Here is a 24,299-nt window from a genome sequence, read left to right on the forward strand (position 1 = left end):
TTGCAGTCGAGTAACGTAGTTGAAGGTTTTGGCGAACTAACTCTACGTGCCTCTTTGTGGGCTGGAGTCACAGAGACTGGGGGCTTCATTAATCTTAACTCCGTAACTCTGCAGAACCCCAGAGGATCACACCAACACAGCAGCTACCTCAAAATAATTGCCTTTAAGGAAAAATCGATACTTTTATTAGAAAAAAGAGTTGATGCATATGTTGCATCTCTGTAAGGAACAAACTTTTATATGAGCTTCACAATAAAATATAGAATTTCATAAACATGTTTTCAATCAATATATAGTAGCCATACGTTTCGTGATCTTGGGTGTTCATGGCTGTGTCTGCTTATTGTACTCTCCTCTGCCCCGTCCCTGTCCACCAAGTGAATTTCTGCTTCTCTTCCCAGGCCTGGAGCCAATGCCACCTGCTCTGCCAGGCCTGCCCTAGCTCCTGGCTTCCTTCTGCCAGCGCAGTTATGTCTCCCCGCTTTAAGCTACCAGTGGGCTGCAGCCGTATTTCTTTGGCGGAAGATGACAGGCTGTGTGCCACCCATATATTTTATTTTAAATATTTGTCTGTTGTACTAAACAGTGAGTCCCTTGAAAGTAGGGACCGTATTCTATTTAACTTCACTAATAAGCTTCTAGCCTAGAGTGTGAAACACAGTGCTCTTTCCATTTTCTCTTTAATAAGTGAAGTTGTTTGTTTTTGTGATGAATTCCAGCCTCACTCTCAGTACATGAGAGGTATTGGTGGAAACTTGAAGGGATTCCACCTTCCATAAATAGAATCGGGGCCCACTCTGCATATCACTCGTGAATCCACGTCTCTGTGAATTGGAATGTACAGATTCCCACGGATTATCTGTGTGTTATTGCATTATTTAAGCCATTCCCTGTCTCTTGGATGCATTATGTTTCTACTCTATTTCTGCTGATGACAAAGACACTTTACAATCAACTTTCATCATTTACTACCAGAGATGGAGATAGACTTGGGTGAACATATTGGCCAGAGTCAGCCCAAATTCAAAGTTGTTCTAATCAGAAAGACTCCTTTCTGCTCACTAAAGTGTGTGTTTGAGGCCCTGGCTGGTATAGCTCAGTGGATTGAGTGCAGGTCTGCGAACCAGAGGATCGCAGTTCAATTCCCAGTCAGGGCACATGCCTGGGTAGCAAGCCAGTTCCCTGCAGGCCAGTTCCCAGCAGGGGACACACTAGAGGCAACCATACATTGATGTTTCTCTCCCCCTCTCCTTCCCCTCTAAAGTAAATAAATAAAAAAAATAAAAATAAAAATAAAAAGTGTGTGTTTGAGCCTGTTTTCTATGCATTGAAATTATTCTGCATATATTTTTTTCTTTTTTGAAATATTCTTTTATTCCTTTTGAATTGTATAATGTGTGCCTGGTTTACCTATTTTTTGAAAGTGGCTACTTATAAAAAGCATTATAAGATATATATACATAGATATAAATGCATGTATATGTATATATATTTAAAATTAGTGTCAGTTCCTTTTTTTACTTTTATTTTTTACTTTTTATTCTGAAATAATTAAACAGTCACCAAAAGTTGCCTGGATAGTGCAGGGTGGCCCTGTATCCCTTTCACCTAGTTATCCCTTTCGGTTACATCTTAAATAACTAAGGCATAATACTTTTAAAAAACAGAAAATTGACATTAGTATAGTAGGTCTGTGTAGTTCTGCATCATTTTATCACCTGTGTAGATTCATGTAATCATGTAATCAGGAAACAGAATTAGTGAGTTCCTTTCAATGCCAAGGTTACTTTTACCAGTTGAGGTTCTAGACGAGAGAAAGAGAAGTCAAAACTTGTACTTAGTTAAATGGGCTTCTTCATTTGCCTGATATTTAAGCTATGGCTCGTAGTGTGAGGAGGTGCGGGAGGCTGGATGACGCACCAGAACTGATTGAGGACGTTTACTTTGTAGGTGTCTAAGCAGGCCAAAGAGTTTCTGGAGTACGTGTATGAAGAGCCCCTGATTGACATCCAGCAGGAAAACCCCATGCTGTATCTCCACTCGGAGCCCCTGGCCACCGTGGTGCGGCTGCGGCAGCGGCTGAAATCTCTGCGAGCTTATTTGTTCAGCTGCCGGGCAGCCGTGGCCGAGGATCTGCGCCGCAGGTAAGAGTCATAAATGTCAGATGGCTCCGGTTTGTTTTTCTTTCCTGCCCCGAGAGGGTGGTTCGACGATCTCCAAGGGCCTTGCCAACGCAGACTGTCTCGAATTCTGTGGTTCTCCCTCTGGGCTCAACTTTGACATTTCCTCCAAGGCCCTCTATCAGGTTGAGCCAAGCAAAATGAAAACAATATCTCAGCATCGGTGCAGGCTGTTAACCCAACGATCAAGTTCCCAGGGTGGTGACGCCTTCTCTTACCGAGAGGGGAACTGAAATGATGACTGCGGCAGTGTCTTCATGGATCACTTCTGCGGTGTCTTACACTTCTTCCCATTTCAGTTCCTATGTATCACCAGTAAAACCAAGCATGTTGGAAATATTTCATAACTTAAAAACATTTCGCAGTGGGATGTAAGTAGGTGGTTATTCAAGTCCTATTTCCCACACAGAAAGACACTTGGTAAGGGACGCAGGCGGGAGAGCTGGGATTGAGAGCAGGCCTGGGTGCTTTCTTAGGGCTTTGTCATCTCAGAGCTCACAGTACGCGCAAGCCCATACCAGGCTCGGGTCCTCAACGTCAGATTGAAGTGAAATGTGCCTGCTGTCATTGAATTCCTTCTTTTACAGTTAGATTTTATTGGCATTTAAATTCTCACTCGTGGCATACACAGACTAGCTTATGCTTGACATAATTGTTGATGGTGTTCATAAGTCTCTAAAAATACCTTTTAATTTTTTCTGTTTTAATAGAAATAACCAAAAGCATATATTAGTCATGGATTTTGGAGGTGCACCTACGTGTGTAAGAACCTTTGGAAAGCATTAAAACCGTTTGCTCTTTGAGATCCAATTAGATCCCAAGACATTGACATAACTTCAGGCATCTGAAGAAACATCTTGAAAAGAATTAAATGTAGGTAGTGAAGAATGCATAATATCTAGACAAGATCTCATAAAATAATAATGAAAAGGCAGCTGCCATAAAGCGAAATACTTCTCAGTGGTAGTCATTCTGTTACCTAGTTGTTTTTTTTTAAGCACTAGCAAGTGGTCAGGATTTGTTCTTATGAAGTCTAGGCAAATCTTAATTTAAAAATATCAGGGCTTTCCCTGAAGGGCAATAGAATTATGTCTCAAACTAATTTACCAACCAAGATTTTTAACATTCACAGTATGTTTCTTCTATTATTTTCAGTACCTTTTGGCTTTCCTCAAAGCTCGTTTTTCTTGTGCCTGTATGTATAGGCAATATTAAAATCTGCACATGGGAATTATGTTAGATGCCTTTCTGATATAGTGTTTTACTTTGGTTAAGTATGCCAAACAGGGCACACATTTAGAAGTAAAACAGGAGATCCTCCCTTCATATGGATGACTGAGAGTACCTGTGCTGTTCCAACAGCCTGGTGGGTCACTACCATGTACTGTGCCTATGGCCAGACCACCAGGAAAGCAGTGGGAGTTTCAGAAAGAAGGCACTCCCAAGGCTGTACTCCCGAGAATGAAGACAGTGTTTCTTTTCTTTCCCTCAATTTTTCTTCTCTGGCCTTGTTCATGACCATTATGTAGTGCGGTCCTAGCACAAGGTAGATGCTTCGTCGGTGTCAAATGGGTAGATGGACACAAGGCGGGTTGGATGGATGGCTGTTGCGGTGTCACTTTCGACCACTGAACAATGGCTAGGAGCCCAGTTCTGAGGAAGGAGTCATCTTCAAATTCTTTTTCTTACTTCCCTATGTTACTTAGCACAGTGTAGGAGCCATCTGAAAACCTTAAAAATAGTTGTTGAATGAACAAATGAACTAAAGAATAAACCTAATCCGTCAAAAAAAGATTGAGTTGGTTCTAAATCTTTTTTGGTTACTTTCTGGGGTAAGCCTGAAATGTTTCCTTTCCTGCTCACATCCGGCCCAGCACCCTGACTCAGGATATTATACCGGTCGCATCTGTCTCACTGAGGTGCTCCCCTCTCCAATTGACCCTTCGCAGGAGACAAATTACTAAAGTATGCAATTCAACATCTGCCCAGTTCTAGTTCGTTATATTGCTCTGCCCACTCAAATATCTTGTACTTCACACACAAACAATTAATATTGTTATTTTAGCTTCTCTGTACTTATATGCTTGAGGTCACTATGTCTTTCCAACCTGGCACAGAGCAAAATATACCAGTGACAAGCATTCCTTGTACAGCTTTTGGTTGGGGCGCTTAGAGGGGGAGGCTGGTCTTCCTGAGTTATTTAAAGTCTTTTTGACTTGTTTTGAAATATGACAATTTAGTGAGAGATGACCAAGAGATTTTCTGGGATGTGTCCACACTTCTTGCAGCCGGGCCATACTTAGTATCAATTCCCTGCCCACCAAAATCACCCTAAATACAAAGGAGAACCGTTGCCCACCTAACATGCTAATATCCGGTCCCCAGAGGTCATCTCCTGCCTACCTTTCACTTTTATACGGAATCCGACTTTTTCCAACGGAATGTACCTTTAGAGATGATAAGCTTCCCTAAAAGCAACATCCCAGCTTCCCTTTGTGTCACGGGCGGACACGGCAGAAGTGGAGGAGTTTAAACAGTGAGGAGAAACTGCTGGAGGCAACTGACTTTACACATCCTTGATAGAAATTAAAAGAGAGAGAGCTTGATGTGCAGTAGGGGAACGGAAAAGAGTAAAGAAAGTCCAGTTCTTATCTAGTCGTAAAAGGCATCCTCTTCTTGCCTGGGTTTTACCTCAGTGGAAGAGTAGCCATTAATCTCCAGCAAGTAGGCCCAACATGCTGAAGACTTGTCAGCACCGTATAAACAGAATAAAGCAAACTGTTAATATTGCTGTCGTGAGAAAACTGAAAACAGACTGATTAATTGAATCGGCGCTCGACCGCCAGGGAGCCAACTGCGGTCGTCGCCTTATTAGGGAAGTCACAGTTTGCTTCTAGGCCTTTCATTATGATGGCCGTCCAGTTTTCATCCTCACTGTTTTTGTTATTGTTGTTAAATGAATGCCTTGTTCTTGAACTCCTACGGCAAATCTTGACTGGCAGAGGCGATTAGTTTAGAAGAAGTCAGCGTCTTCCACGAAGACTAAAATGTTTATAGTGCTGACAACTCACCGTTTCTGAGGCCTCCCAGATGGCGACCCTGCTGGACCCGCTCAAGGCCTAGTTAGCTTTTCACGAGAGGCATCGTTTACAGTGTCCACATGTGGAGGTGCACGGAGGACCCGGTGGAAAACCTTAGCACCGGCGGGACGTCTGGATCGGCAGCCCTAGGTCTCCCACTGCACTCGGAGCGGCGGGAGGCGTGTGTGAATCAGAAGTCGCAAACGAGCGCCTTGGGCCAGGTTCAGCCCCCAGACATGTTCGGTGCGGCCTGTCAGAGATGGCCGCGCCAGGTTTTTAAATTGTTGACATAGTTGCAAACATTAAATAATCAGGAGTTTTCATGAACACACAACGTGAGGCTGGCTCTCCGGTTTCTCTTAGGAAATCAGATGCCCTGGTTGTGCCAGGCTTCCCTGCTTCCTGGAGAGCAGCCCTGAGCTTGAGACACTGGACACTCTGCCCTGCCTCAGTTTCTGTGCCTGGTTGTCTCCCGAGACACAGCGGCAGTAGGTGTAGAGCACATCACTGCCCTGTTTTTCTTATCCCCGGCCTATCTCATTTGTTTACATTGGTACTTGTGCCTGTGTAAGATAATGATGATTTTATCAGTTAAGAAATACTTTCCTGTAAATATGTTATTTGCTCTTTACAACAGCCCTTACGGCCAGGGCAGAGGGTATTTAGCAAGAAGAGAAGGAACCGTCACTCTGAGATGCTGCGTGACCTGCCTGAGGTGGCAGAGCTAGTACGCAGTGGGCCTGCAGGTTTCCTGCTGCTCAGATCGCGCTGCTTTCCCAGGCTCACTTGTCCTTGGTCATGGTGGTGTCCAGAGGTCTCCAGACTCTTAACAGGAACTGCTCGGGCCCTGGCTGGTGTGGCTCAGTGGTTGAGTGCCAACCTGAGAATCAAGGGGTCACTGGTTCGATTCCCAGTCTAGGGCACATGCCTGGGTTGAGGGCCAGGTCCCCAGTGGGAGGTGCACAAGAGGCAACCACACATTGATGTTTCTCTCCCTCTCTTTCTCCCTCCCTTCCCCTCTGTCTAAAAATAAATAAATAAAATCTAAAAAAAAAAAAAAAGGAGGAACTACTTGTAATTCTCCTGAAGCCTTGATTGAGGTCATTAGGAGAGTGTGAGGAAGACAGGGAGGCAGCACCCGGCGCTGTCCCGAGCGGGAAGGTGGCACGGCCGACACCGGCACCCTGGGCACACCGCCAGCTCGGGCGGCCTTGAGAGGAAGGCATGGTGGCCAGCTGAGCACTCACGAGTTCGTTTTCTCTAGTCAGCACTTACCAGGCCTTCGCATTTCACAGACCTGTTCATTTAAAACAAAAATGTGGAGATACCTATAGGGCCGTCTTATATGTGTCTGTAGCCAAAACAAACGTAAACATTGCCGCCTGTCTCTCACTGCCATTTCATAAAAGAACATAGTAACACTTAAAATAGATTTAGGCACACAGCCTTAGAAATTGAACAGCTTTTTAAAAATCAAATGTATTTAAATTTATTCTACTATTCTTTTTTTTTCTCTCTCTCATTTTACCTTGCACTGCTAAAAACATCACCAGACTGATACCAGCTGTTTGGACCAGCTTTTCAGAAATCTTGATTTAAGTCATATTTTCTCTTCTGAGTAAAGTGCAATCATCCAATCCAGGGAAAGACATTCTAGAAATTAATGTGGGTGCCTGAGCATTTCCTATTCTCTATCAAAATGTGATTTGGGGACTTGGGGTGCCTGGTGAGTCCAAAGTTTCTATTATGATACAAATTTAAAATTAGTTTTTCTCCAACACTAGTTGTGGCCAGTAGGCAACCTTAAGCCTATTCTCCCAGTTGCTTAGAGCAGAATTGTGTCGATGTGGGCAAAGCATTGGCCCTACTTGGCTTAAATGATTCTGAAGCAAATTAACAGCTTTATTGGGAGTCTCAAGAGAATATGAAATGTGATTCTTCTACTTTCTAAACCTCCTTCCTATCTTTGGTTTCACATTTTATTTGAAATTACACTTATATCCAGCATTACTTCTCAATGACATACCAGCTTTACTAAACAATGAGAAGCATCTATCATAAAGATTGCCATTTTTATTAACATTATTTATCCTGGTGATTACCAGAAAAAATTAGTGTGTATGTGTGTGTGTGTGTGTGTGTGTGTGTGTGTTGCGAGAATCTCATTGCTGCTTCTTCCTTCAAGGAAAATTTAGCATCTTGCTAAGCTCTAAGGGGAGTCCTCATAAATGTCCCTGATTTACCAGGATTCCCTTTCCACACTTTGTCTTATTACCCCAGGGAGAGCTGTCTTTCTAGGGAGTTCACTGGAGGGAAGCTAAGTTCAAAGGTTGGAGTGTCCTTGGGACGCCTATTAATATGTCCAAAAACTGAGCTCCTGATATCCCTGCCTCCACTCCCATTACAAATTGTTCCTCCTGCAGACTCCCCCATCTGGCTTTATGGCAATTCCATCCATCCAGGTGTTCAGAGCAAACTCCCTTCTCTCACAGTCCACATCCAGTCCATCAGTAAATCCTGTTGGCTTCACCTTCAAAATACATCCACTTGTCACCACTTCCACTGCTACCACCCAGGGCCGAGCCACTGTCTTTCTCCTGAATTATTTCCCCTCAATCATTGCAGTAACCGGTCTCCCCTTCAGTCTGTTCTGAAGAGCACAGCGAGAGCTGACATGTAGATTGGATGACATCACCCCTGATCCAAACCATTTAATAACCTCATCTCCTGCGCTGAGTAAAAGCCAAGGTCCTATGTGGTCTTGTTCCACGTTACCTCTCTGCCCTCTTCTCACTACCTCCCTTCTCATTTACTCTGTTCTGGTCACACTGGCCGTTCTGCTGAACACACCTAGCAGGCATCTGCATGAATTCTGTACTTTCTTCTTTCCTCAGGTAACTGCAGAACTTACTTCCTTACCTCCTTCATGTCTTTACTCAACTCACCTTAATGAAGCATTCTTGACCACTTTCTTTAAAATTGCAGCCAATGAATAGTTACAGGGACGCAAAGTATAGCATAGGGAATAGAGTCAATAATATTGTAATAACTATATGGCTGGCAAGTGGGTGTCACACTTACGGGGTAATCACTTTGTAAAGGATACACTGCTTAATCACTATGTACACCTGAAACTAATAGAATATTGTATGTCAACTGTAATGGAAAAATAGTGACATTAATCAAAAAAATTTGAATGAAAAAAATTGCAACCATTGTCACACACTTCCTGGGCTCATTTCTTTCCAGCGTTTCCCCACCTGATGTGGTTTTATTTTGTCTGCCTTCCTCTCGCAGGCCCTTTTGTGCAGGAATGGCGGTTGTGCTTTGCTCCACCTGTACAGCCATAGGCAGTGGCCCTGCTCTGCCCACCAGGCACGAGCTGCCGAAGGGCAAGGCTTTTCATCTCTTTTGTTCACTGCTGCATTCCCAGGCCCTAGACCATACCTGACATATAGTGGGTGCTAATAAATATTTGTTGAACAAATTAATTAAATGAATAAAGTACTAGCACCAAGATTCTACCCATTAAATTTGGCCAAACTTTTTTTTTCTTATTACAAAAAAAGAAATACTGCTCATCATAGAAAACCAAAATATTTAAGAAAGCCCTGCATTATTCTACCACTGTGGTGCGTATCCCTCAGGACTTTTTCCTCTGAGCTTCATACTGAATGTCCTTCTTTTAACCCCGTCACTTCTCTTAGTATATTGTATCTTTTTATGCCAGTAACTGTTTGTCTAAAGTATCCTGAACCGCTGAGTGAAAATGATGTGTTGCTGTGTGAGCAGACCTATATATTATTGACCTTGGAAGAAGGAAATGAGGATGCTATTCAGTGTACCCAGCAGAAGACTGCATGGGCTGGTAATAAATTAGCTGGGAGAGACCATTCAGAGCAACACCATCTCTTGTCCCCTACCTCAACTCCTTCCCCCAAAAGTCAGATGTATTAGGTGGAGGGATTTCTGTTACAGAGAGAAAAGATGCACACTGTTTGGATTGAACACACTTAATTGAGAAGGCCAACTTGTTAAGAGCGTATCTCTTGGGGTAGCCTCATTCTTCAGACACAGTCTGCAGCATGTGAGGGACACCTTCTCACTGAAATCCGAGGTACAGAGGTATGGTTAGTAGCCACAGAGTCTGGTTAATGTTGAAGTTTAGAAAAAGAAGCCCATGTTAGCAACAATATTATCACAAAATTAGTCTCATTAAGGACCAGTAATTACTAGCACTTCCAAGTGCATAGATAACCCTTTTTTAAGTTCAATAAATGAATACAGCTTATATTCTCTGTAAGGTTTAATATTTGCCAGCCTTTGTGGCTGGTTTTCAAGTTAGCTAATTAAAAGTGTCATTAGCTGCAGCTGAGGCTTTAGTCTCAACAGATTAGCTGCATAAACCTATCAGGACTCAGAAACTACTAAAACCCAGGATGCCTTTTAGGTACTGTTTGAAAGCAGTCATTCTCATTCTACGCCAAGAGTTCCTTTCCTTCGGATGACTTCTAGAACTAGGGTTTTCAAGTCATCTACCCTCCTGATCTCCCAATAGCTCCTCCTCTTTCATTTTCTCCAGAGGTCTCATTTAGCAAATTATAAAAGTACGAATATCGACACTCTGGAAGGGACCTACAGACGCCCTAAAAAAGACGGTGTCTTTCAAAACTTAACAGATAAGTAAATTTTGAAAAAATAACTGGCAAGTTATATATAAATTTCACTATGATATACACATAGCTTTGTATTTACTGAGAAACCCTTCAGAAAGTTGGAAAGCGATTTTCTCTTACTCTGAGATTAAATGACACATACATAAATTATCCAAAATTGTTTTCTAAGAAATAACAAAATATAAAACTTATTGCAGAAAAAGTATTAATATTCTTGGGGCTGTTAAAAATATCATAAGAATTTGAGCCCTGGCTGGTGTAGCTCAGTGGATTGAGCTCGGGCCTGCGAACCAGACAATCGCGGTTCGATTCCCAGTCAGGGCACATGCCTGGGTTGCAGGCCGGTTCCCTGCAGGCCAGTTCCCAGCAGGGGATGCGCAGAGGGCAACCATACATTGATGTTTCTCTCCCTTTCTCCTTCCCTTCCCCTCTAAAGATAAATAAATAAATTTTAAAAAAATATCATAAGAATTTGAGGTAGGAGCTACAGTAACTGTTATAATCTATTGCTCTTATAATCAGACCCCAGAATAATCACAACCAAAATTACTTCCCAAGTATTTCTACTCCAGGGAGACTGTTGCTAAGAAATTTAAGCGCAATTTCTGAATGAGCCAGTAAAAGAGACCCTTATTTCCCATAATCATCTACCTGGATATAATATCTGATACATACAATCTTGCCACTTTTTCATCCAATGAGATTAACAAAATGAGTTATCTAGAAAAAATGATTGAAGTTTGTTTCTTCCACACGGGTTGCTATCAAAATATCTGCCTTTGATTTCAAATTGTTTTTCCATTAGCCAGGAGCATGGCTGGACATATGCGTCCTGTCTGCATCCAGCCTAATGTAACTGTTTCAGGAAGAGTCTGCAGCTCATGTCAGGAACACGAAATTGCATCTCCCTGGGGCCGCTTCACAGTGCATTTTGCTGATCTCAGTGTGGGCGCCTGTGCCCTCCAAAGGCAAGACACCAAGGCTCTCAGCTCAGTACAGAGTACCTACCCTGGAGCATGTGTTCCTGGACAACGCAGTAATAATACATGAATAAATGATTTTCCTTTTTATATGACTCCTCATGCACCATATTCTTCCTATAGACCCTTATAATTTAGAATCAAAATTGGAGGATTTCCTTCGGTGTTGTATTATCTGTTATCTTTTTGATTTAGTGTGTGGTAGGGATGAAGGGGGAGGGGAAAGAGGAGAGGTTTTTTTCCTTAAAACCTATTACGTGTGTTGTGATATTTCCATGGCAAACTTTTTTTTTCCATTTTAATCATTGGGTTTTTTACTGCCAGTTGTGCAACTCTAAGAACTGAGCTTCAGGGAAATGGTGATATTACTAAACCTATCAAAATCCTGCAAGGGGTCTGCCCGCTCAGAGCCCGACCTGTCCCTCTTCTCTCATCAACATCAGGGCTTGGTGGAAGCCGAGTCGAAGTCCTCAGAAATTAGTCAGGTTAAATGGGTCTTGATGCATTTGACTCAGTGTCCCGGTACAAAATGGAATGAGGACCCCCTGCCTTTTTTGTAAAGACTCCTGCCTTTGATTTCACAGGCAATTATCTCTGCATTTTTAACCTCAAGTACCAGCTGCCTGATACATGGGCTCTGAATCACGTAGGATCTTTTCCCTTAATTTTCATCTTTTCTCACCTTTCTCATTAGAGCAATCTATAATGAAGCCTAAGCTACCTTCTTGGCGTGTCAGGCAATTCTAAAGGTGATAAAATAGAAAACGTTGGCACTAGAAATGACTGTGCTACTTGGTTTTCATGACCCTTGAGCAGCTTTCCTCCTTGTTCTTCGGCATCAGAGAACGTGGTAGTGCCACCTGCCAGGGACAGGTGAGTGGAATGTAAAGTTGACGGTCCTCACGTTTGCCCTTTGGCCCCTAAGTCAGTCCTGACCAGATGAACTTGCACTGGCATGAGCACGCTGTCCCCATGACCGGCCTGCTGGAGAAATGCTGTCAGACCCGATGATTAATAGGCTTGCAGTGCAGTGAGGTCACTTAATGGACAGAAAATCCCAAACACAGCAGCCTCACCAGGAAACAAAAGGCCGCACCGCACTGCGGCACGAACCCTGCTTCCCAGACGTCACCCAGGCAGAGCACCTTCAGGGTGCTGCCTTGGCTTCCTGATACGTCGAAGTTTGGAGGGAACATTGGGGAAATCAGTAATTGCCTTTTCACATTTTAGTAAAACCTTGGAGCATTTCAATGAAGAAAATGCAGGGGGTGTGTGTATTTGAAAGAGCTTCCAGCTGGTCGCCATCCCATTTCCTTGAGGCCTTTCCAGGCTCAGGCTCCCTCAATTATCACAACTTTTGTATCTGCAGCTTCTGTTTCTACACTGGCTTCTCCATTTTATCATGTAAATATGTCCAAGTCTCTCTCACAGTTAAGAAAAGAATCCTCTCTTAGTCCTACATCCTTCTTCAGCTGTGGCCCAGTTTCTCTCCTTTCCTCGCAAGTCAGCGTCTTACAAGAGCCATCAGCCCTTCACCCCTCTGCAGTCTGGTTTCCATCTTCCTCCCCCAACCACCCGCCCAAGGTCACTCGTGAGTTCCCTCTGCCAAATCCAGCAGACACTTTTCAGACCCCGTGAGAGTCTTCCCCATGTTAGTTGACCTCTCAGCTGCCTTTGCTGCCACTGACCCTCTCCTTCCTTGTTGAAATTCTCTCCTTCCCTGATTTCCCTGACGGTCACTCTTCTGCTCTTTCTCCTCCCTAACAAGTGGTTCCTTCCCAGTCTTCTTCCTGCAGTTACTCCCAAACAGCACTGTTCTGCCAGGGTCCAGTGTTTTCTGTTCCCCTAACATAGGCTGTCCTGGGCTACGCTTCATTCTCATGGCTTCAGCCGACACTTACAGGCTGGGGGCACGCAAATCTCCTTCCTGACTCTGGACAACTCTACCTGACCATTTCACCAACACTTCCAGTCCTCTGCCCTGACAACTGAGCTACCTTTCCCCCCAAACACAGCTCTGCTTCTTTGTCCCCATGTCCGTAAATGGAAGTGCCATTTACCAACTGGAAAACTGTGAGTAATCCCAAACTCCTTCTCGGCCTGCACTTCCAGTTAGTCATCATGACCTGTGCATTTCCCTTAAACCCCAGGCAACTGTGTAAATGCTGTTCAGGCCGGCATCATTTCTCATCTAGTTTACCCCCCAAATCATCCATCCTTTTATTCTCCTTCCCTCTTCCTGTTCTGCCGACATTGTTCTCTTACAGGTACAGATCTAACCCTGTCATTCTGCTGGAGGCGCTTTTGTGACACCCCGTCTATTTTAGGGCATTCAAGACCTCTCATGTGTGGCTACATCCTGCCTTCCTAAGCTCACACTCTGCAGTTTCCCCAGCCCAAAGTGTACACAGGGACAGCTCCTTCATCTACACAGGCGGCCGGTTCTCCGAGAGCCTTATTCTCCCTCTGGCCTCTCTGCTCATACCCACCATTTCCCTCCACCTGGAATGCCCATCCTTCCATTCACTCAGATGAACTTGGACTTGTCAGTTGTCTGAGGCCTTTCCTGACCATGCATTGTGTAGCCTTCCCTCACCCTGCACCCATGACTACAGATCAGCACTGTACTTGTGAACTGGATCTGCCCCTTACTTGTCTGTTCACCCCACCGGTCTATGTATTCCCTGATATTGAAAAAACTCCTCTTGGGCTCCAAATCTCCAGGGCCCAGCGCAATGCCTTTCCCACATCGTGTACCCAACACCTGCTATTGCAGTGAAGGATATGCTGATCTTAGGTCCTGATCCTAGGTTTTCACCATAGTGACAGCTCACAGAGGTCATAGAGCCGGATTTAATTTGCATTAAGTTCATGGGAGATATGATCACATCTGTTTTCTGACAAACAATGCAGGTAATCATCCATTCTTTCTTGAATACATTAATAGTAAAAATTAGTGCCGACCTGACTTTGTTAAGGGGGCGCCAAACTCTGCCTCCCAGACAGGAAAGGCTTCCGAGGCGGTCCCCGAAGCGGCTCACATTTATCTCTGTGTCTCCTGCAGAGCCTCTTCCTCTCCGAGTCAGACCTGCTAAGGCAGCTTAATGCTACCTGAGCATGCCTTGGGCTTGCCGGTCCTCCACAGCCCCTTCCACCACTCAGGGTGTAAGGGGAATTGGCCCCTGGGAGTGCCTACTTGTCCCATCCCTTTCCTAAAGAGCTCCTGTCTGGAGAGCCAACTTGTGCATCTGAGCCACAGTAGGGAAAAAGCCCTTGGCACCCCCGCATAGGAAGTTGCCGAGGCTTTTCTGGGCTTGGCTTCTAAGTCATAATTTACCCTATGGATGGTCCGCCTAAGGAAGATATTCAGAGAATGTCTTGCACATTCAGCATACCTTGAAGAGGAAGGCATCAGAGAAAATGAAGAAACTGATAGCCGGCAGCCTTACGTTATCTGACTCTGCCTTCAAAACCCTAACCTCCTCCAAGCAGAAGAGCCCGTCTCTACCTCTAAATAGCTGCAGAATATCTTTTTCTCCTTTTACTTACATTAAAAAGCATCACTGTAAGAGACACATTTTAACGCCTCTCAGTCTTCCCTCTCAGGAAATTTATTCTCATATTTGACTTCAGTGCTTTCCTGCTACAATATGTGCACTCCAGAGAGAGGGGGAAAAAGCTAACTGGCATTATCGTACTAAATATCTCTGTTTTTTACAGCCACCACTAAATCTGGACACAGCATCTCCCCCAGACACAATAAGCTCAGTTCCTTTATCTTTTCTGTGTATATCGCATTTTGCAGTTCTTTGTGTCTGTTATGACTGACCTCATGTGAATGACAGTATCAGACACTGCAGAGGGGTAGAGAGGAGACAGCAGATAAGGTGCTGCCGAAGGGGCTTAGAAGCTCCTAAAGAGAGAGAAAATAAACCCTTGTGAAATATATTTACGCACACAGAAACACTAAATAAATGCACAGCTAACTTTAGCTTGTACATATAATGTTGATAAAATACTAGAGATGACTGTGCCCCGAGTTGGTTGGTTATTGTGAGAAAAAGAAGAATCAGCTATTTGGAAGCAAGGAGGGCCCAGTCTAGTAAGGAAAAGCTCAGAAAGAAAACCACACACTTACAGTAAATTCACTTACAACCAAAGAGCCAAGAATACACAATGGCAAAGGGACAGTCTCTTGCACAAATGGTGCTGAGAGGACTGGACAGCCACATGCAAAAGAAGAAAACTGGGGGATAAGCTCCTTAACCCGTGATTTTTTAAATCTGACACAGAAAGCAACAAAAGCAAAAGTAAACAAATAAAAAGTTTCTGCACAGCAAACCATCAACAAAATGAAAAGGCAACCTACTGACTGGAAGAAAATAATTGCAAATCATAGAGCTGATAAGGAGCCAATATTCAAAATGCAGAATATAAAGAATTCGTACCTTTCAATAGCAAAACACCGATTAAACAATGGGCAGAAGCTCTAAATAGTCGTGTTTCCACAGAAGACATGCAAGTGGCCAGCAGGTACATGAAAAAGTGCTCCACATCACTAATCATCAGGGAAAACAATCAAACCCAGAGTGAAATACCACCTCACACCTGTTAGAACGCTCATTATCTAAAGGGAAAAAAGGGTTGGGAGGATGTGGAGAAAGGGAACCCTTGTGCACTGTTGGTGGGAAGGTAAACTGGAACAGCCACTGTGGAGAACAGTGTGGGGGTTAATCCAGCAGTTCCACTTCTAGGGATGTATCTGAAGAAAATGAGAAAATATATGTACCCCCATGTTTATTGCTGCATTATTTATGATAGCCAGTTATGGAAACAACTAGAAAATGTGGTCTATATATATACAACAGAATATTATTCAGCCATAAAAAAGAATAGAATTTTTCTTTTCCATTCGCAACAACATGGACCTTGAGGAGGTTATGCTAAGTGAAATGAGTCAAACAGAGAAAGAAAAATACCATGTGATCTCACTTACCTGTGGAATCTAAAAACAAAACAAAAACAAAGACCAAAGAAACCAAACTCATAGATACAGAGAAGAGATTGGTGGTCGCCAGATGTGTGGGAGGAATAGGTGAAGGGGGTCAGAAGGTACAAACCTCCAATAATAACATGAGCCATGGATGTGATAGACAGCATGGTTACTATAGTTAATAATACTGTTCTGCATATGTGATGGGTGTTAAATAGACTTACAGTGGTGATTATTTCACAGTGCGTACAAATATCAAATCATTATATTATACACCTATTACTAATACAGGGCGGAGCAAAAGTAGGTTTATAGTTGTTTGTATGGAAAATAATACAATCAATAATAATATAAGAATAAACTCTCTATTTTGCATACCTACTCTGTATATTGTAATGGTATATGTCAATTACACCTTATAAAATTTTTTAAAACCTGGGTATTGCCTTTATCACTCATCAGATGTGCTCATTGACATATCCACCAGCAGTAAGCACAACACCTGACTTATTTTCAAGACTCAATGAGTGTTTGTTGACTGGACAACTGACTGGCTCCAGTACTCTACTAAGAGAATACCAGCATGATGTGGTTTGTAAACTTATAAATAATTCTTATATCCTTTATGCTCTCAGTCATAGAATTTTGAGGTTTTGAAGCACAAAGAACTTTAAGTAACAAAACATTATAGATAGGCTACCCTGCATTTGTACCTGCTACAGTTCATTTTAGTTGCCTTTTGCCACCTTGCTTTCATTTTGCCTGCATAAGGAATTTCATTTAATAAGCAGTCACCTTTGGGAAGGATCATGCCCTCCAGGCAGCTGTGCTGGAACTCCTCCCTCCCCGTATTAGGTCATCATGCACTGCTGTCCGTGTAGTCCCACTGAAGGACTGTGTCCTGTGTTTCCTTTTTGCACATATGTTTGGGTCTCCAGTCTTCTTGCAAATGCATAGATATAGATATAGATATAGATATAGATATAGATATAGATATAGATATATATACAGTAGCCCCCACTTTAACCCTAACGGATATGTTCCAGCACCAGCAGAAGGATGCCTGAAACCACGACAGTACTGAACCCTATACACTGTTCTTTCCCATGCATACATGCCTGTGATACAGTTTAATTTATAAATTAGGAATAGTAAGACACTAACAACAATAGCCAATCGTAACATAGAACAATTACAATAGTAAAATAAGGGTTACTTGAACACGAGCACTGAGATACCACCACAGTTAATCTGACAACCAAGACAGCTGCTGAGTGAGTGAAGGACGGTTAACATATCCAGCACGGGTGCGCTGGGCAGAGGGATGACTCACGTCACAGGTGGGACAGGGCAGGACAGTGTGCCATTTCATCACGCTGCTTAGATGGGTGTGAAAACTTATGAATTAAGACTTATGAAAAAACTTACAAATTATTCCTGCAATGTTCCATTTAATATTTTTGAACTGCAGGTTACTGAAACTATAGGAAGTAAAACCACAGATAAGGGTGGACTACAGTTTTGTTTTGTTTTTTTAAATCTGTAGATGCAATGTTGTATTCAGGATTGGATCCTTGAACGAAGGACATTAGTGATAAGATTGGTGAAATCTGAATGACGTCTATAATTTACATAATAGTTTATCTCTTAGTTTTGATACCATGGTTGTATCCAATGTTATATTAGGGGAAGCTGGGTAAAGGGAGGAGGAATGACTTAATCTCTATATTTGTCAAATAATGCATACTTAACTGAAAGACTGAATAATGAATTTCCTAGTGAGCAGGATGGATATTAGGTCAGTGGCTATGAACTCTGGCTGCACTAATTATCAGGAGAGTTTGTGTCATGTTTAACACTGATTTCTGGGTTATATCCATGCTTGTTCCCTGTTATTTTCTAAAAGCTCCCAAGTAATTCTAATACACAGCCAGGGTTGGGATCTAGCATGTTCGGCCATTCCAGAAATAAATGCCCATGCATTACTCTCTTTCAACAACCAACCACACTGTATTGTAATGACCAGTTCATGTACTGTTCCCTCACTTGACTGTATGCTTCTTGAACTCAGATACTAGGATTATCTTACTCATAATTGTCTTCCTAGTGCCTGACATGTAGTGGATAGCTATAAGTGTTCATTTAAGAAATTGGTGGTTTCCTTCATTTAGGACGCACAAAAAATTGCATAGTACCATGTAAGACAAAGAGAGAATAATGCTAGAATCATGAGTTTTGTTGTGTGCATGTAGTATTGTTTTGTAGCCATCTATTATTTGGTACCTATCTCTTTATCCATAATCTGTTGTTTGTTTTTAAAGTTTGCTCACTGTCATTTACCCAGATGCTATGAATTGACAGCAGCAAAAGACATGGGACTCTGTCAGAGAGTCCCAATTTGTGCTATTTTGTTCCATTATTCCCATTTGTACCTAGGCTCTACAAGTTATTGTCACCATGCATGTAAGAGGATAGCTCACTGATGGGACATTGAGCACCACTGTCCCTGCTAATGAAACCTGTGGACGCCTCCAGACAGAAGACACATAGGCTGCCACCCCCATTATTTTTCTCAATTCCAGAATCTATTAAATTGGGCGTAGAATAACGGAACTGGAAAGATTTAGAGAATGGAGTTCAGTCACCTTCATTCAACGGTAAAGCAGCTGAAGTGGGTTTTGTGACTTGCCTGAGATGGCCCAGCTTGTTAGGGGCACAACTGGTACAAGAAACCCGGTGCTCTGGCCCATAGGCCTGACCACTCTGTGGTACTGATGGCACCTCGGGTTACAATAGAAATCAAGGAGCAGACTTTTATTTCCATCTCACGATCTGTGTTAGGAAGAAAAATATCTGGAAAAAGGTCTTATTACAGATTTTTCAGAGGGTATGAGGAGGAGTACAGGTGGACAGGGGAGAAGGCAGACGAAAGGGACCTTGAATGAGACTTTGAAACTTATCAGAAAAAAGTGCAGCACCACTGTGGCAGCACCACAGTTCATCTGGGTTTCTGTCCTTGTTTTCAGAATTTTCCCCAGAGAATACCTCCTCCAACAAATCCACCTGTATTCCCTCGCCGATCTGCAGCAGGTAAGTACTCCGAGGGGCCATTTCATTTCTGTTCTCTCCCTGGGGAGGTGTCTTTGTTGATTATGGTCTCGGCACTGAATTCAGCCACCCTGGGGTAGCTTTCTTTCAAGCCCTGATAATTGATTAATTTCTCTTCAGAATGGGAAAAATAAAGTTAGTATAAAAAGATACTCCAGGACAATAAGAACCGTTGGCAAGGACGTAGAGATGTAGAGAAATCGGAGCTCTCATCTATTGCTGGTGGGAAAGCAAAGTGCTACAGCCACTGTGGAAAAGCAGTCTGGTGGCCCCTCAAAGAACTCGACAGTTACCATGTGGCCCAGCAATTCTATTCCTAGACATGTACCAACAGAATTGAAAACACACGTCCGCTTTAACATATAATACATGCATATTCATAATAGCCAAAGAGTGAAAATGCAAATATTCATCATCAGATGAATAGGTAAACAAAATGTTGTATGTCTGTACAATGGACTGTTATTTGGCCATAAAAAGGAGTACAGTACTAATACATGCAGCAACATGAGTGCACCTAGAAAACATCATGCTGCAAAAAAACAGATAGAAAAAATACATGTTTTATGATCTTCTTCAATGAAGTGTCCAAAACAGGCAAACCCATGGAGATAGAGAGTGGGTGAGTGGTTGCTGGGAAGGACAGTGGATTGAGGGGTGACTGCTAACGGTCCAGGCCTTCCTTTGAGGCTGATGCAAATGTTCTGGAGTTATGGTGGTGATGGTTGCCCAGCTGTGTGCGTATGCTAATGACCACTGAGCTGTACGCTTTAAAAGGGTGAGTCTTATGGTATGTGAATTATATCTCAGTAAAAAGAATTATACAAGGAAATAGGATATAAAAGCAGTGAATACATTAAACTCTTGGTGCTCAAGCCAAACAGTTGGATGGCTTTAAATTTTAATAAAATGTAACAAAGCATATAAGAGTCAAAATCATCTTTTTATGCTTCTATTAGTGTATGTCCTTTTAATGATTGACAAGTTAGCAGCCAGGAAGAAAACTGACATTTGTCTGTTCAACCCCAAGTTCTGAATATGTTAAGCTTTGGTTAAATCATTTACATCAGCAACTCCCTCCCTTAAAAAGATACTAACGAAGGCATATCTATTTATTCTTTTAAGAGTTATTAAAAAAAATAGGAGACTTCCACCAAGATGGAGGCATAGGTGCAGACGCTGTGCTTTCTCACACAACCAAGTTTAGAGACAACAAAATATTAGCAACAGAAAACACAGTCAGAACACAGAAAATTGAACTTTTCGGAAGTCTGATAATGAATGCTTCAGCCTGACTGGTAAGACGGGCGAAGCCAGCAGCTGGCAGAGCGGGGTTGCACAGGAAAACTCGATCAGACAGACTCAGGCGCATGGATCTCAGGCGTGGGGTTGCAAAGGATGGACCCAGTGAGTGACCCAGTGAGTGACCCAGTGAGCGACCCGCAGATCCAGCGAGGGCACTGGGCGGCGCGTTGACTGTGGTGCCGCATTCCTGCGCAGATAGACCGGCGAGAGAGTGGGCAGTGAGACAGGACCAACCGCTGGGGCCCCAGCGGCAGGCGGCAGCAGAGAGGGACGCTGTTTCCCCACTCTGACCCCGCCCCCACATACAGCATCACAACCCAGTGACCCTGCCCTGGTGGCCCCGCCCTGCCCCTAAGGCTCCGCTCCTCATATTTAACGGGCTCAAACAGACCAAAAATGCCTCAAGAAGATCTCAAAGCCCCAGAGCCCATAACTCTAAGCAACCAAGAAATAGCCAGACTTTCAGATGCACAGTTCAAAACACTGGTCATCAGGATGCTCACAGAACTGGTTGATTTTAGTCACAAATTAGAAGAACATATGAAGGCTAAACTAATTGAAATGAAGGGAATTGCACAGGAAACCAATAGTGATGAAAAGGAAACTGGGTCTCAAATCAAGGGAGTGAACCAGAAGGAAGGAAAAAATGACCAAACAGGAAAATATGAAGAAACAAAAATTCAGAAAAATGAGGAGAGGCTTAGGAACCCCCAGGACATCATTAAACACTCCAACATCCAAATTATGGGGGGTACCAGAAGGGAGAAAGGAACAGCCACCAATGGAAAACTTCTTTGAACAAATAATAAAGAAGAATTTCCCCAATCTGGCAAAGGAAATAGACTTCCAGGAAATCCAGGAAGCTCAGAGAGTCCCAAAGAAGTTGGACCCAAGAAGGAACACACCAAGGCACATCATTACATTAGCCAAGATTAAAATGAAAGAGAGAATCCTACAAGCAGCAAGAGATAAGGGGACAGTCACCTACAAAGGAGTTCCCATCAGACTGTGAGCTGATTTCTCAAAAGAGACCTTACAGGCAAGAAGGGGCTGGAAAGAGGTATTCCAAGTCATGAAATCCAAAGACCTACAACCAAGATTACTCTATCCAGCAAAACTTTCAGTTAGAATGGAAGGGCAGATAAAGTGCTTCTCAGATAAGATCAAATTCAAGGACTTCATCATCACCAAGCTCTTATTATATGAAATGTTAAAGGGACTTATCTAAGAAAAAGAAGATAAAAAAAAGATGAACAGTGAAAGGACAGCAAACTCACAGTTATTAACAACCATATCTAAAACAAAAGCAAGCTAAAAGGACAGCTAGATCAGGAGTGGAACCATAGAAATGAAGATCTCATGGAGGGTTAGCAACAGGGGAATGGGAGAAGGAGAAGGGGGGAGAAGGTACAGAAAATAAGTAGCATAGACAGTAGGTAGAAAATAGATAGGGGGAGGGCAAGAATAGTATGGCAAATACAGAATCTAAAGAACTTGAGATACATGGACATGAACTAAAGGGGGGAATGATAGGGGGGTACAGGGTGGAGGGGAATGAAGGGGGGAATAGAATAACTGTAATGGCATAATCAATAAAATAAAAATTTAAAAAAGAGTTATTAAAAAATAATAATGGGACAACTTTCAGAACATCTCCAACTACTACTACTCTGTTCTTTTGTTTGTTGTTCTCCTCTCTGGTGGTTTTTCCCAGAAGAAATGAGGTGGACGAGAAAGTTGTACAGATCCTTCAATCGTTTTTAAGACTTTTTAAAAAATCTTAAAAGTAGTTTAAACTTAAGACTCTTGTGTTCTTTTTGTCCCCCAGAGGTAGGAAATTTATTTTAAGTAGTAGAAGTAGTTGTAGAGCACTTTGTTGGAGGAGTCCGAGAGAATACTAGAGTTTTCATTCCCCCCTGTGTGTCCATTGTAAACCTGTTTGTGCACATCTGCTCCCTCTACTCTCAGTCCTGTCTGCCCGGCACCACGTGCTCTAGCTGCGGTGATCTGCTGGCTGGGGTGGAAGGGTGTCTATTTTTTATTACAATTGCCCAGTGACCTTCGAGGGGAAGCATTGGTGGACATACCATTATTCATTTATCTGTTTTCTGGGCCTCTACTTGATTGCAGTGTCTGAGAACTGGACTATCACTTGAGAAGCATGTTTACGACGTATTCTCATAAAGGTGGTTGAAAAGAGAATGGGCGGGCCCCAGAGTGAGTCCTCTTTGAGGAAGCCTTTCACAAGTGAGTTTTGATACCAGATTAAGAGAAAGAATCAGAGTAATTCCATATTAATTTTACAGTGTCAAAGTAGTGTCCATCTGATGTAATAAAACCCGCTTTTTAAAGCTTTCCTATAGCCTGCTGTCTTTTTTTTTCTTTTCTTTCTCCATGTAATAGTCACACCATACATGCTAGGCAGCTTACTTCAATCTTGGTGGGCCAGACCATTGGCCCCCGGAGCCCTATAAGCAGCTTAATCAGTTCTCAGCCTCAGTAGTGAAGTGAGGGAGGCAGAGCAGGGGCCCATCACACTCCCTGTGGGCGGGGTGGCGAGGGCTGCCTGCATCCATTTACTCTAAGGCCTGGTGCTTTGTGCCTGGCTTTAAAACCCCCAAACTTATCATATTTAGAAGAGGTTTAATTCAATTGCTTTTCCTGCCTGGGGTGGCTTAAATTGGATTTAGCTTTTGATCTGTCTACATCTAGGCTATCAGTACTGAAGGGCACCTCCACCCCATCTAACCTTGGCTTCTGAGTAAATTTCAGGCATGTTTTCTGAATCTGAACTATTCTTGCAAGTAAATAGGTAAAGGAAGGGAACACACGGAGGGGGGAAAATACTATTGCTTTGTGACAAGCGTGTTGGTGGTGGTAGCACGTGACCCAAAGGCACTACCCACTCGCCAGCCCCTTACTGTCCTGTACCATCTCGGCCTCGTCTGGCTGCTTTGTCGTCCTGTTTCATGTCAGCCTCAGGAGGTTTAGAGTAAGTTATTTCTCCCCACTCCTAAGATGACATTCTCTATAAAAGCAGGCCTTTCTCTCATATAACAGAGCTTGGAAACGTGCATTTCAGTTTATATGTTTTTCAGGGGAGGGGAGGGTAAACTAAAGCAAGTAACTAAAGAATTATAGATCTCAATAATAACATAGATGCTCTTCCTGATGGCTGATTCCTTTCTACAAATTTCTCTTAAGTGAATTTGATTTTTCTTATTAGTTTTTATTTAAAAAAATAAAACAATAGACATTTTTCTTTCCAAAAAGAAAAAAAAGGTAAGCACTTAATAAACATTATCAAGGGGGATTGATAATTTAAGTATATACAATCTTAAAATACCATACACAAAAATACTAATAATGCCTTAAATAATGATGCCAAAAGAATTCTGGTATAAAAATATTTACAATTTTATCTCTTTCTACCTCTACCTGTCTCTCTCTCTCTCTCTCTCTCTCTCTCTCTCTCTCTGTGTTTTCAGTTTTGTAAGTAACAATCCCCAAAGTTTTAGCCCATAGACTTAGCTCAACAATTTGGCTCAAGATTTCAAGCTACCTCAATGTTTCTGATGTTACATTCAAGACAGTTTTTTCCCCTTCTCATCACTTGACTTTACTGGCCTCTTTGCATGTGTTCTCCTTTACCGTCCTGTACTTGGACGTCAGTCAGTGACTAGCACAGACAGACACTCATTCACAAAGGGAGCACCCTCGCCCTGGGAGCTGTCCTCACCTGCCCACTGGCCAGTGAGTGCCAGTTATTGGCAAAATTTGTAGCTTATGCTGGTACTGAGTCCCTAATTATCTATTTATTTCACCAGTGATTGAGCTGCTCACTGGATTTTACTAGCACATCGTGAAAGCAGTAGTTGAAAACACAAGTCATGACCTGACTCACCAGTGGCAGCACTGTGACATGGAACATTAAGATAAGAGCCAAGGCCCCCCCCCAGCCCAGCAGCAGGGCCACA

General features: G+C 42.8%; 1 protein-coding gene and 1 pseudogene across 6 annotated transcripts in view; one reads left to right on the plus strand and one right to left on the minus strand.

The window, feature by feature from the left end:
• Positions 1–24,299, plus strand: part of PLEKHM3 (pleckstrin homology domain containing M3) — a 176,595-nt gene that overhangs the window by 72,341 nt on the left and 79,955 nt on the right. For 4 of the 6 annotated variants that reach the window (XM_037165943.2, XM_037165938.2, XM_037165942.2 and 1 more), the window contains exons 5-6: positions 1,951–2,144; positions 18,936–18,999. In XM_037165943.2, coding sequence (XP_037021838.2) covers positions 1,951–2,144; positions 18,936–18,999 — 258 coding nt within the window. Of the gene's footprint in view, positions 1–1,950; positions 2,145–18,935; positions 19,000–20,142; positions 21,826–22,452; positions 23,471–24,299 lie in introns of those variants that run through there. The other 2 variants (XM_037165941.2, XM_053655693.1) reach the window with 2 other exon arrangements.
• LOC119064338 (60S ribosomal protein L4-like) overlaps positions 1–24,299 on the minus strand; it is a 122,370-nt pseudogene that overhangs the window by 64,033 nt on the left and 34,038 nt on the right.

Source organism: Artibeus jamaicensis, unplaced genomic scaffold (assembly GCF_021234435.1).
Source record: "Artibeus jamaicensis isolate MK-2021 breed Jamaican fruit bat unplaced genomic scaffold, CSHL_Jam_final contig_1015, whole genome shotgun sequence".
Lineage (NCBI taxonomy): Eukaryota > Metazoa > Chordata > Mammalia > Chiroptera > Phyllostomidae > Artibeus > Artibeus jamaicensis.